Raw genomic sequence first — 14,122 nt, forward strand, 5'->3', positions numbered from 1 at the left:
ATGCAAAAAACACCTCGGTCAAGTATGTGAAATACTTTTGAATAATTGATTGATTACCCAGCGTGGAGTTTGTATCTAAATGACTATTCCATTGGTTTCCATTGTATCCAGCATGCTAATCTGCTGCTGAAGTATGAAGAACGTTGACATATTGACCCAGTAGGTCTGGTTCAAAGTCCCGAAGTTAACGAAATCACACAGCTGCTCCTCCTCAGTCAGCCCTGTAATAGACAAATTATGCCATCTGTTGGCCAATGCATGAACTACAACCCTGTATGGAATTTGTATTTTCTGAACTACATGAACTGATTGTGAAACAGGAAAGAAGCAGCATTCGTTGTTTAGTTGCAAAGGTTTGCGAGTCAGCTATCCAATACTAGAACATAAAAAATCAAAATGTGTCAATGAAAACCATTCTTCGTTATTTTTTCCAGGTAAACAAATGCAAAGCAATGGTATGGTTTCACAGTTATTTTGGTCAAATTTCGTCCAAGAACTTTAAGAGAATGTTATACCCACCCTTTAACGAACCAATCAAATCGCGATGCTAGGTGTAAGTGCCCGCCCATTTCAGGCTCTTCCAAGTACCTGGACCAATCAACGAACGCCTCGGTGTATTCAGCCATTTTGTATGAAAATCAAGGAAATCTGCCGCCGCTCCAGAGACCTGTGGATTATATCGAACGATGGAAGGGTGAGTGAAAAATATGTAGTTTCATGTCGAAAAGAAACGGAAATAATCTGACCGTAGTTTGACTTTTTTGTATTTTATTTTTATATACAGCCATGTTGTTATGCAATCTGTTTACTATATTTGTGTTTTCTAATAGTTTAACGTTTAGTTTGAGACGAGATGATGCTTGAGACTTTCAACAAAGCTAGCTAGCTAGTTAGCATTGTACGCGCGTGAGCGTGTCCGGAAGAGATGCGAACTAGTTGAAGTTATGACTTAATAAGGGTTGTTTAAAAAAACAACGTATTATACTGCAAATAACAGAAAAAACGCTAGTTGCAGTTTTTTTAATGTAGACGAAAATAACCACCTTTAAAGTATTGCCAAATGTAGTTTAAAAAAAACGCCCATCTTGAATCAACGTGTCTTTGTAGCTAGTTTCCGCATTCCATATGTGCGCTCGTGTTTGTGGAAGGCGAATGGTGTGTGGTCAGGATTAGGTTGAGTTCTCGAATAACTCTATGGTTATTAGCTGGTCAGGGACATTTCAATTCAACGACGTGAACTAGCGCAACTTTTCATGAGTCAATTCAGTTTCTAGCTAGCTATGAACTTCCATAAAGTTAGTAACTAAACTTCCTCTTTCCTCCTGCATTTCCTCGTCTCCTCTCTTTCCCCCTTTGTCTCAACAGACACAAGTTAGATGCTGATCTTTATCCTATGGGACCTGGCTACGTCACAGACATAGAGTAAGTCTGCTGATAGGTTTTACATTTACAATCAATCTAAAATGTAATGTAAAATGTTGATTGAGTGATTTACTGATTTGCTGATTGGTTGATCTTTTAGGAAAATGCATCCTGCCCTCTTTGGAGTAACTCAAATGAGTAACCCTCCTTTTCTCTCTCTCCCCAGTGTCTCAGTGGGTACCAAGGTAGGCATCTTTTCATTCACAATTTAATTCCTTGTTTTTTCTCTCTGTCTTCTGTGCTAAAACGTTGGTTAAAATCTCTCTCTCCTCTCTGGCTGTGTCTGAGTGCTGTTAGCATGAGTGTCTTCTCGTTGTCTCTCTGTCCCAGTCAGTCTTCTAGCCTGGCTGTAACAGTAGCTGTATTGTAGAGAGATGGAGTGAGGCTGCTGGGCCACTCCAGACATGAGCACCATTGACTGACTGACACAGAGCAGCTTCATTAACTGTAGTCTGTATGAGCAAGACCATCTGTCTGACAGACTGCTCCTCTCCAGCCATAACTCTGTTAATACATTTACCCGGGTTGTATTTGTTGGTGCACGTAGCAAAACCTTTTGCAACAGAAAATGGAAACAAGTTTGTTATTGAGCATGTTCAGGGTTTTCTTCCGGTTAGTGCTTAGTGAATACAACCCAGCTGGGCCTGTCTCTGTCTCCATGATGTATGTGGTTATGATCATTGTGAATGTTCCTTTCTCTTCCAGAGGGGATCTGATGAACTCTTCTCCTCCTACATCATGACCCCAGGTGTGTGTGTGTAGCTGATGGTTAATCAGAATGTTCTGTGTTGTTCTCTAGTAGTTAATGATAATGTGTCTGGTAATCAGAATGTTCAGTGCTGTTCTCTAGTAGCTGATGTTAATATGTCTGTTAATCAGAATGTTCAGTGCTGTTCTCTAGTAGCTGATGTTAATGTCTGTTAATCAGAATGTTCAGTGCTGTTCTCTAGTAGCTGATGTTAATATGTCTGTTAATCAGAATGTTCAGTGCTGTTCTCTAGTAGCTGATGTTAATGTGTCTGTTAATCAGAATGTTCTGCGCTGTTCTCTAGTAGTTAATGGTGCTAAGAGTAAGAAGTTGAATAAAAAGGTGTTTGTGTGTTTGTAGCCAACGGTAATGACAGTAAGAAGTTCAAAGGTGAGATGCGGAGCCCCAGCGCTCCATCGCGTGTCATCCACCTGCGCCAGCTGCCCGGAGACATCCAGGATTCTGAGGTCATCAGCATGGGAATGCCCTTTGGGAAGGTCACCAACCTTCTGATGATGAAGGGAAAGAACCAGGTACGCGCGCACACTACAGGTCCTTTACCCTAAAGGTGTTCTCACTAGAGGTCGACCGATTATGATTTTTCAACGTCGATGCCGATTATTGGAGGACCCAAAAAAGCCGATGCCGATTTAAAAAAAAAAAAAAAAAAAAAATAAATTTATATATTTTTTTACATATATTTTATATATATATATATAAAATCCTGATTTTTTTTTTTTTCTGTAATAATGACAATTACAACAATACTGAATGAACACTTATTTTAACTTAATATAATACATCAATAAAATCTATTTGGCCTCAAATAAATAATGAAACATGTTCAATTTGGTTTAAATAATGCAAAAACAAAGTGTTGGAGAAGAAAGTAAAAGTGCAATATGTGCCATGTAAAAAAGCTTACGTTTAAGTTCCTTGCTCAGAACATGAGAACATATGAAAGCTGGTGGTTCCTTTTAACATGAGTCTTCAATATTCCCAGGTAAGATGTTTTGGGTTGTAGTTATTATAGGACTATTTCTCTCTATACGATTTGTATTTCATATACCTTTGACTATTGGGTGTTCTTATAGGCACTTTAGTATTGCCAGTGTAACAGTATAGCTTCCGTCCCTCTCCTCGCTCCTACCTGGGCTCAAACCAGGAACACATCAACAACAGCCACCCTCGAAGCAGCGTTACCCATGTAGAGCAAGGGAAACAACTACTCTAAGTCTCAGAGCGAGTGACGTTTGAAACGCTATTAGCGTGCACCCGGCTAACTAGCTAGCCATTTCACATCGGTTACACCAGCCTCATCTTGGGAGTTGATAGGCTTGAAGTCATAAACAGCGCAATGCATTGCGAAGGGCTGTTTTAATGAATGCTTACGAGCCTGCTGCTGCCTACCATCGCTCAGACTGCTCTATCAAATCATAGACTTAATTATAACATAATAACACACAGAAATATGAGCCTTAGGTCATTAATATGGTCGAATCCGTAAACTATCATCTCGAAAACAAAACGTTTTTCCTGTCAGAGAAATACGGAACCATTCCGTATTTTATCTAACGGGTGGCATCCATAAGTCAAAATATTCCTGTTACATTGCACAACCTTCAATGTTATGTCATAATTACGTAAAATTCTGGTAAATTAGTTCGCAATGAGCCAGGCGGCCCAAACTGTTGCATATACCCTGACTCTACAATGAACGCAAAATGACACAATTTCACCTGGTTAATATTGCCTGCTAACCTGGATTTCTTTTAGCTAAATATGCAGGTTTCAAAATATATACTTCTGTGTATTGATTTTAAGAAAGGCATTGATGTTTATGGTTAGGTACAGTCGTGCAACGATTGTGCTTTTTTCCGCAAATGCGCTTTTGTTAAATCATCCCCCGTTTGGCGAAGTCGGCTGTCTTTGTTAGGAAGAAATAGTCTTCACAGTTCGCAACGAGCCAGGCGGCCCAAACTGCTGCATATACCCTGGTGCTGTTTGCAAGAGAAGTGACACATTTTCCCTAGTTAAAAGAAATTCATGTTAGCAGGCAATATTAACTAAATATGCAGGTTTAAAAATATATACTTGTGTATTGATTTTAAGAAAGGCATTGATGTTTATGGTTGGAGCAACATGTACCTAAGCGATTATATGCAACGCAGGACAGGCTAGATAAACTAGTAATATCATCAACCATGTGTAGTTAACTAGTGATTATGATTGATTGTTTTTTATAAGATAAGTTTAATGCTAGCTAGCAACTTACCTTGGCTTCTTACTGCATTCGCATAACAGGCAGGCTCCTCGTGGAGTGCAATGTAAAGTAGGTGGTTAGAGCGTTGGACTAGTTAACCGTAAGGTTGCAAGATTGAATCCCCGAGCTGACAAGGTAAAAATCTGTCGTTCTGCCCCTGAACAAGGCAGTTAACCCACCGTTCCTAGGCCGTCATTGAAAATAAGAATGTGTTCTTAACTGACCTTCCTAGTTAAATAAAGGTCCAACATTATGAAAACTTAAAATCGGCCCTAATTAATCGGCCATTCCGATTAATCGGTCGACCTCTAGTTCTCACACACACTACAGATCCTTTACCCTAAAGGTGTTCACACACACACTACAGATCCTTTACCCTAAAGGTGTTCTCACACACACTACAGATCCTCTACCCTAAAGGTGTTCACACTCAGGCACACACACATGGTGTCCACACACACCTTCCCTGGCTGATCTTGTGTGTGTAGGCGTTCCTGGAGATGAACACTGTGGACCAGGCTCAGACCATGGTGAACTACTACGCTACGGTCACCCCCCTCATCAGACAGCAGCCTGTATTCATGCAGTACAGCAACCACAAGGAACTCAAGACTGACAACTCACCTAACCAAGTGGTAAGAGGACACTTCCACCATTGATCCATACCAATATGAGACTCACTAACTTGTATGTCTGTAGCACATTTGTCAAATCAAAGTTTCTTTGTCATATGCAGAGGTTACAGCATAGTGCCCACAGTACAATGTAATAACAGTGTATGTTTGTCCCCCCCTCCAGAGAGTCCAGGCAGCACTGCAGGCGGTGAATGCTGTCCAGGGTGGCACCATGTTGGGCTCTACCATGTCCGGTATGGGGGGTGGGATGGGCGCTAGCATGTCAGTCGGAGGGGGAGAGATGGGAGCCAGAGGCATGGCCACCCAGAGTCCTGTCCTTAGAGTCATAGTAGAAAACCTCTTCTACCCCGTCACACTGGAAGTCCTGCACCAGGTACGCACACTCCACCAGTGTTTGTTAGTCATGAGTGTGTTCAAATGGTTTTCTTTTGCTTGTTGTCAAAATTCCTGCAGCAGGGATGTAACCTGTGTGTGTTGTCCCCTGTAGATCTTCTCCAAGTATGGGTCTGTTCTGAAGATCATCACCTTCACTAAGAACAACCAGTTCCAGGCTCTGGTCCAATACGCTGACCCCATGACGGCACAGCACACCAAAATGGCACGTACAACCCCCCCCCCACCCCCCCATAGACCTCTGATTTCTCCATCTCTCTCTGCCGCCTCCAGATGGTCAGAACATCAATTATAGATGCTGTAAATGGACTTGCCTGAACTTCCACACACCCCTAATCCCTCTGTCTCTGCAGTCTCTAGACGGTCAGAACATCTATAACGGCTGCTGTACTCTGAGGGTGAGTTTCTCCAAGCTGACCAGCCTCAACGTGAAGTTTAACAACGACAAGAGCCGTGACTACACCAGACCTGACCTTTCTACTGGAGAGCAACACAACCCTCAGCCTGGAATGGACCAGCACGCGATGGCTGCTGCCGCCTTCGGTAACACACACACTTTAGACCGGTGTTTCTCAAACTTTTTTGTACCAGGAGCTAGCACGCAGCTACCAGGGTGCTCTTCTGGAGACTGTCAAACTGACACTGAAATTAGACTCGTCTTTTTCCCTTCTCTCTCCCACCTTCTATCTCTCCAGGGTCTCCAGGTCTGATCTCAGCGTCTCCTTATGGACACGGATTCCCCCAGGCCTTCACTCTACAGCAGGCTGCAGGTACATCCTCACGTTAACACAGTCAGCTGGTTCACTCTACCTGTAGCCTCCGTTTATTACATAGCTATTACTACATTGTCAAATCATCGGTCGGTGTACTCCAGCTGCACAGCTTGGCCCCGGTGCTTGAGATAACGTGTGTGTTTCTTTGTGTGTGTCTAGGTCTGTCTATGCCCGGTGCCTTGGCGTCATTCGGTATGGGTCCAGGGGGCATGGCCGCTAGTCGTCTCGGCCTGCAAGCTCTCGGCGGTGGAGGAGGACAAGCTGGCGTCCTATTGGTCAGCAACCTCAACCCAGAGGTCAGGACTGTTACTACCCACACACTCTTTCTCTCACCCACAAGCACACCAGTATACATCCTTTCTCTATCGTACAAGCACACCATAGTAAACTTTTCCTCTGAGCCCTTTAAATGGGTGTGTCTCCACGGTTTAGAACTAACAGTCTTCTGTTATCTTCCATTTCATGGCTTCCTTTTTGTCTATTCTTGAGTTGCTGGAGACACAATAATCCTTATATAGAGACACCCCCCATGTTATTGTACTGTATTATCTGACCTGTACTGTTGCATTGTTAATCTGTCTCTTTTCTCCTCCTAGTGTTGCCATAGTGACAGTGTTTTAATTTAGACACTTTTGTGTTTACTGACCTTGTTCTTTTCTTTACCTCCTTTTCTTTCTTTTATTCTCTCCCCCCCCCATCTCATCCTGCTCTTTGCCCTTTATAAAAACTCACTCCTCTGCCAACTGTCTTTCTTCTTGTCTTTCTCCCTCTATCTCTCTCTTTCTCCTCCTCTCCCTCTCTTTCTCCTCCATGTGATCCTCCCGTGGACCTCTTGGCTGCTGACTGCTGGACTCCATCCCTCCATCCCTGACTCCTCTCCTCCCCCACTTTACCCCTGTCCCCTCCCTCTTGCTCTCCCCCTCCCTGGTTCCTCTACCTCCCCCTGCTGTTTATAAAGAGCGTTACACCAAACTGCCTCTTTATTCTCTTTGGTATGTTATCAGCCTTTCGTTTTCCGTTTATGACTTTAGATTTTACATTTACCTACTGTTACCAATAATATTATATCATCACTGTACCTACCTCATTCAGTCTTCATTTACCCTTATATTGACCTAAATATTTGTTTATTTTATCATCCTTTAATCGGTTTCACTTTATATATTTATTTAATTACCAACTGGTACTGAATCTAACTATCTGTTAGCTGGGCTGGTTTTCATGTTGTGGTCTGTCTGACTGTTGGTCTGTCTCTGAATCAGAAATCCAAGCTCTCCTTTACATGAATCAGTCGTTTCATTTCAATGGCCAGAAACGGAGTAGTGTGGTGGTATAGAACCTGTTGTCTGGGCATTACAGTAGTCTAGTCTGTCTGCTGTTGATCAAGACGATCACATTACAACACTGACATTACAACTAAGTCTTTCTTCATGAGAAATGCATCTGGTTTGGAGTGTGTGCTGTGTTTTAACCTGTGTGTTCTCCAGGTGTGTATGGCGATGTGATGAGAGTTAAGATTCTGTTCAATAAGAAGGACAACGCTCTGGTCCAGATGGCTGATGGCACACAGGCTCAGCTAGGTACTGTGTGTATGTGACCGTGCGTCTGTGTGTTGTTGTTGTGCGTTGAAGTAGTTAGTAGCACGTGTATGTGTTCTGGTGTTTGACGGTCTTGTCTTCTTCTCAGCGATGAGCCACCTGAACGGGGTGCGTCTCCATGGCCGGTCTCTACGTGTCTCCATGTCTAAACACACCACCGTACAGCTGCCCAGAGAAGGTATGTACACACACTACCATGTCTAAACACACCACCGTACAGCTGCCCAGAGAAGGTATGTACACACACTACCATGTCTAAACACACCACCGTACAGCTGCCCAGAGAAGGTATGTACACACACTACCATGTCTAAACACACCACCGTACAGCTGCCCAGAGATGGTATGTACACACACTACCATGTCTAAACACACAGCTGCCCAGAGAGATGGTATGGGCCGTATAACATCCACTACTGTTGTGTCATGACATGTTCTACTCTATCCTATTCAAGGCCATGAGGACCAGGGGTTGACTAAGGACTATGCCACCTCTCCTCTCCACCGTTTTAAGAAGCCTGGCTCCAAAAACTACAACAACATCTACCCCCCCTCTGGCACACTGCACCTCTCCAACATACCGTACGTACACACACAACATCCCCTTTATGTATGAAAGTGTCCTATTGCTTTCTCCGCTAATGCTTTCTCTTTCTCTCTCTAGTCCTGCAGTAGGAGAGGAGGATCTGAAGGCACTGTTCAGCAGTTCAGGAGCTTCAGTCACAGCCTTCAAGTTCTTCCAGTAAGTCTCAACATCCAACTACACTTTTATGACATCACTACCTAATGATCAAATCAAACTTTATTTGTCACATGCGCCGAATACAACAAGTGTAGACTTTACCGTGAAATGCTTACTTACAAGCCCTTAACCCAACATTGCAGTTCAAGAAGAGTTAAGAAAATATTTACCAAGTAGACTAAAATAAAAAGTAACACAATAACAAGGTTATATACAGGGGGCACCGGTACTGAGTCAGTGTGCGGGGGTACAGGTTAGTTGAGGTCATTGATGTGCTTGTCTTTATGACATCTTTACCTATTGATGTAATAGTCTTTGTGGCATCACTACCCGACGATGTAATGGTCTTTATGACGTCACTACCCAGTGGTGGAATGGTCTTTATTGCATCACTACCTGATGTAATGGTGAATCCTCTTTCCTGGTGTGTGTATAGGAAGGACCGTAAGATGGCTCTGATCCAGATGAGCTCAGTGGAGGAAGCTGTTGAGAGTCTCATCGAGTTCCACAACCATGACCTGGGAGACAACCACCACCTCAGAGTGTCTTTCTCCAAATCTACCATCTAACACAATCACTCTCACACACACACACACAGACACACACACACACAGCTGTAACTACAGAGTATAGACCAAACCTGTTTATCAGAATGCCTTCCACGTCGTTTGTATGTCAAGTCTTATTCCACTCGAGACACACTTAATCATTCCTTTATACTTTTTTTAAAAGTTTTATTATTTTTACACAATTATTTACGTTTACTATGGATATAATCGGTTCATATTTTATTTTAGTAGTTCTACTTCTATGGATGGAAACTCACAGAACTCTCCAAGATGCACATCTTGTATTTCTGTTTCTACACTCTGCAGAATGCACATCTAGTCTTTCTGTTTCTAGATTACAATGTTTTATTTTTTTCCATTTGATATACTTAAAAAAAAAAAAAATCCATGCATTAATGTTTTCTGTTTCTGTCTGTCCTTGGGATCTTCACCACTAGTCATATTGATCTAACAAAATGCCTTTCCGCAACAGTCTAGTGCCTTAACCAGACCAGCCGGCTAGCCTTTCCATGCTATTACATTGATTTTATATGATTAGACTCTCAAATAAGATTTGTCTTTGAACATCAATAATTTGATTTGAAATATATGGCTGTGGTCTTCCCTTTTGATTTCTAGATGTACACTATGCATTCCAGTTGTATTTTTGTAACATTGGTAGTTCTATACTCTATCATTTTCTATACCGTGTACTGTTATTCTATACCGTGTACTGATATCTACCGGTCACTGTGCATCAAGTCTTAATTCTTGCTCCAGAGGTGCCACTTAAAATCATGTAGCATTTAGTCTTTAGTGCCTACTTCACCCCTAATATTTTACACACACACACAATACTCAAATTTTATTTCATACAGCCTTAGATATTTAGTGCCTACAACACAAACGTATCTACCTTTGTTCTGGTACTGACTGTCTATATATGGCTTTTGCTATAGATTCTTCTGCAGCATAAATGGTTTCATGTAGCTATTGATGGTTGTTATTGAGGACCAAAGTACCTACCACCCCTACTACTTAAACAATCCTTGTCAGTTTAAAAGACACTGTTCTAAACTCTCTTTTCTCTCATTGGTTTGATTCTATGGTCCAAAATGAAAGATTTTGTTTTAATTTTAGACCTAATCAGTCAGCCACTAGATTTAAAAATAGTAATTTTGAGTGAGTTATACCTTGAATTTGTGATTTGGTTTCTTGTCCCATTTCTGTTTAATTACAGTTAAATTCCTCTGTTGGTAGAGTACTTTAAGCATGAATATATACTGTATGTTGACCTAGTTGACGATATCACAGTGGATAGCTGTGATGTAGTTCTGTATTCCTCTCCTGGTAACGGTTGTTGCTTTTATTTTCCATTATGGGTTTTATTGGGGTCAGGGGTCAACAAGATGTGATGTCATGAAGCAGTAGGAGGGTTTTTGTCTGTCTATATTTAGTGTTTTTGTACCACAGTGATTTGGATTAAAGATTCCATTTCATTCCAACATGTATATTTTGATATATAGTTAACAAACATTGATTCCAACATGTATATTTTGATATAAAGGTAATGCCAGCTTTCTCTGGAGGGCTGTAAAGAAGAGTTTTGTATCACAAAGAAATTAAACTTAATGGACACAGCCTTGTCTGTGTTTATGTTTGTTGATTTCCAAATGGCCCCCTAGTCTCAAGGCACACTTGTAGCTCTGAAAGGATTTGAGAGGTTTAAGCAAGTTTCTCTGCCTTCTGATAGGCTTGGGAATCTGGTCAATCCCTGTATGGCCACTTGGTGGAGCCAGAGCCATATAGTATACATCACTGTATCCAGGAAAATAATATGGCACTAGGTGGAGCCATCTCTCGCTCTGACTTTGTCCCCACTGATACAGAGGTGACTTTACATTGTGATTATTTCTCTGACTGGCCCCACTGCTACAGAGGTGACTTTTTCACCAATTAGCTAGGATTAAAGGCATAGAAATAAAATGAATAGAACAGGCGAATCATTGACTTGACCTACCATTCTATTCATTCTATTTCTATGCATTTAATCCTATCTGATAACTGAAATCCAGATAGTTAACTTTAGAAAAACTGGGCCCTGGTGATTATCTTTGTGACATTGTCTTGTAATTTTACTCATAGGACATTGCTTTGGTGACAGTGCCTTCTGTTCAGTCCTCATGTCCCACTTATAACTGTAGGGGTCTGGTGGTGGTGATGAAATAATAGTAATTTCCCGCCCACACAGTTGCATTTTCTTCAATATACAGTACCAGTCAAAAGTTTGGACACACCTACTCATTCAAGGGTTTTTCTTTATTTTTACTATGTTCTACATTGTAGAATAGTAGTGAAGACATCACAACTATTAAATAACACATGGAATCATGTAGTAACCAAAAAAGTGTTAAACAAATCAATATATTTTATATTTGAGATTCTTCAAAGTAGCCAACCTTTGCCTTGATAACAGCTTTGCAAACTCTTGGCATTCTCTCAACCAGCTTCACCTGGAATGTTTTTCCAACAGTCTTGAAGGAGTTCCCACAAATGCTGAGCACTTGTTGGCTGATTTTCGTTCACTCTGTGGTCCAACTCATCCCAAACCATCTCAATTAGGTTGAGGTTGGGTGATAGTGTCAGGTCATCTTATGCAGCACTCCATCACTCTCCTTCTTGGTCAAATAGCCCTTACAGAGCTTGGAGGTGTGTTAGGTCATTGTCCTGTTGAAAAAGAAATGATAATCCCACTAAGCGCAAACAAGATGGGATGGCGTATCGCTGCAGAAGGCTATGGTAGCCATGCTGGTTAAGTGTGCCTTGAATTCTAAATAAATCACAGACAGTGTCACCAGCAAAGCACCATCACACCTCCTCCTCCATGCTTCATGGGGGGGAACCACACATGCGGAGATAATAAGTTCTTGACATTTTCCAGATTGACTGACCATGTCTTAAAGTAATGATGGACTGTCGTTTCTCTTTGCTTGTTTGAGCTGTTCTTGCCATAATATGGACTTGGTCTTTTACCAAATAGGGCTATCTTCTGTATACCATCCCTACCTTGTCACAACACAAGTGATTGCCTCAAATGCATTAAGGAAAGAAATTCCACAAATTAACTTTTAACAAGGCATACCTGTTAATTGAAACGCATTCCAGGTGACTACCTCATGAAGCTGGTTGAGAGAATGCCAAGAGTGTGCAAAGCTTTCATCAAGGCAAAGGGTGGCTACTTTGAAGAATCTCAAATGTTAAATATATTTTGATTTGTTTAACACTTTTTTGGTTACTACATGATTCCATGTGTTATTTCATAGTTTTGATGTCTCCACTATTATTCTACAATGTAGAAAATAGTACAAATAAAGAAAAACCCTGGAATGAGTAGGTGCGTCCATATATATTATAACTGCCCTTGTAAAAAAAAATTAAAAAAAAGATGTCATTATCCTGCATATGAAGCGGGCCAGAAACCGGAGGGTTGCCAATTCAGATCCCAGGGCTCATGGGGAATATCTGCCGGGAGTGAGCAGACAGCCGGAGGGCTGCTGGCAGTGGTCTCTATCCCATGTCCTACATACTGCCTTTGCGCCCTTGAGCAAGGCACTTAAGCTCACACAGCTCCAGGGTTGCTCAACCCTGTTCTGCTCGCGGGTTGGGTAGAGCATCTACAAGCTACTTCATCCACCTGCATGTGTGTTTAAACATGCACGCTCCAGACCGGCAGAGAGATGGAGAGGAGCGAGACAGAAGACTAGGAAGGAAGGGTAGAGGAGGGATGAGAGGTGTGTGTTTAAACATGCGTGCTCCAGACAGCCACCTTATGAATAATTCAGTCAGACAGTCAGACCACATGCAGCTGGGTCTGGGTTGTTTGGGTTAGGATGGGCTTAGGGTGGTTGAGGGTTATACATTTAGGTTATGATGGTTAGAATGGCTAGTTTATTATTCATTTATTTAGGTTATGATGGTTAGAATGGTTTGTTTATTATTCATTTATTTAGGTTATGATGGTTAGAATGGTTTGTTTATTATTCATTTATTTAGGTTATGATGGTTAGAATGGTTTGTTTATTATTCATTTATTTAGGTTATGATGGTTAGAATGGTTAGTTTATAAAAATAGGTTAGGATGGTTACTTTATTCAAATCACATTTTTCTTGGTCACATACACATTTAGCGAATGTAGCAAAATGCTTGTTATTCATTCATTTAGATTACGATGGTTACAATGGTTAGTTTATTATTTATTTAGGTTATGATGGTTAGAATGGTTAGTTTATTATTAATTTAGGTTATGATGGTCAGAATGGTTAGTTTATTATTAATTTATTTCGGTTATGGTTAGAATGGTTAGTTTATTATTAATTTATTTAGGTTATGATGGTTTGAATGGTTAGTTTATTATTCATTTATTTCGGTTATGATGGTTAGAATGGTTAGTTTATTATTCATTTATTTCGGTTATGATGGTTTATTACACAGAGCAGACCCAGTATGCTAGTAGATGTATTATTTTACAGCTGTATTTGGGTTATTGTGGTTATGATAGGGATATATATATATATATATATATATATATATATATATATATATATATATATATATATATATAGGTCTGTTCATACAGATAAGTATTTATTCTTACAATACTCTTAATACTTCGATTATATACATTCTTGCAGCACAGATGCGCTACAATGATAACTACATTATTCTGGAACAGTACAAATGTAGTAATACCTTAATTGTACAATAAAGGTGTAGTAATAACTTGATTACACGTTTTGTAAAGATGTAGTAACTGTATTGACAGTGATATTCTAACCTAACACTGTCAGTATTATCCTAACCCATGTTATGTATATGTGGATACATACAGTTTAATACAGCTGAACTAAGCGGCTTCAGAGCCGCGAGAGTAGTGAGTCAGACACTGTCCCCAGAGGTAAGAGACTGAGAGACTCCGCCAGCTCAGAGTGAGAGGGGGGGA

General features: G+C 40.9%; 1 protein-coding gene across 2 annotated transcripts; it reads left to right on the plus strand.

Annotated features, from left to right (window-relative positions):
- The first annotated feature begins 456 nt into the window (after positions 1 to 456).
- On the plus strand, positions 457 to 10,763 carry LOC106575485 (polypyrimidine tract-binding protein 1). Of its 2 annotated transcripts, none has more exons than XM_045697768.2 (17): positions 457 to 694; positions 1,366 to 1,422; positions 1,589 to 1,607; positions 2,128 to 2,170; positions 2,531 to 2,703; positions 4,922 to 5,068; positions 5,232 to 5,441; positions 5,556 to 5,666; positions 5,815 to 6,004; positions 6,157 to 6,231; positions 6,394 to 6,530; positions 7,193 to 7,226; positions 7,722 to 7,814; positions 7,921 to 8,010; positions 8,288 to 8,414; positions 8,497 to 8,574; positions 9,011 to 10,763. In XM_045697768.2, exons 1-17 carry the CDS (start codon positions 687 to 689, stop codon positions 9,141 to 9,143), a joined length of 1,725 nt encoding a protein of 574 aa, XP_045553724.1. In that variant the 5' UTR covers positions 457 to 686; the 3' UTR covers positions 9,144 to 10,763. The 2 variants fall into 2 exon arrangements, with proteins under 2 accessions (XP_045553724.1, XP_045553723.1); XM_045697767.2 differs by having other exon boundaries at positions 477 to 694; positions 1,523 to 1,607.
- The last annotated feature ends 3,359 nt before the right edge of the window (positions 10,764 to 14,122 follow it).

The sequence above is a fragment of the Salmo salar genome, chromosome 16 (assembly GCF_965601325.2).
Source record: "Salmo salar chromosome 16, fSalSal1, whole genome shotgun sequence".
Classification (NCBI taxonomy): domain Eukaryota; kingdom Metazoa; phylum Chordata; class Actinopteri; order Salmoniformes; family Salmonidae; genus Salmo; species Salmo salar.

Excerpts from the sequence above, each read along its gene's own strand:
- LOC106575485 (XM_045697767.2), top strand. Across the intron at positions 1,423-1,522 it reads GGCTACGTCACAGACATAGA|GAAAATGCATCCTGCCCTCT; the intron begins GTAAGTCTGCTG and ends TTGATCTTTTAG. Across the intron at positions 2,704-4,921 it reads TGATGAAGGGAAAGAACCAG|GCGTTCCTGGAGATGAACAC; the intron begins GTACGCGCGCAC and ends TTGTGTGTGTAG.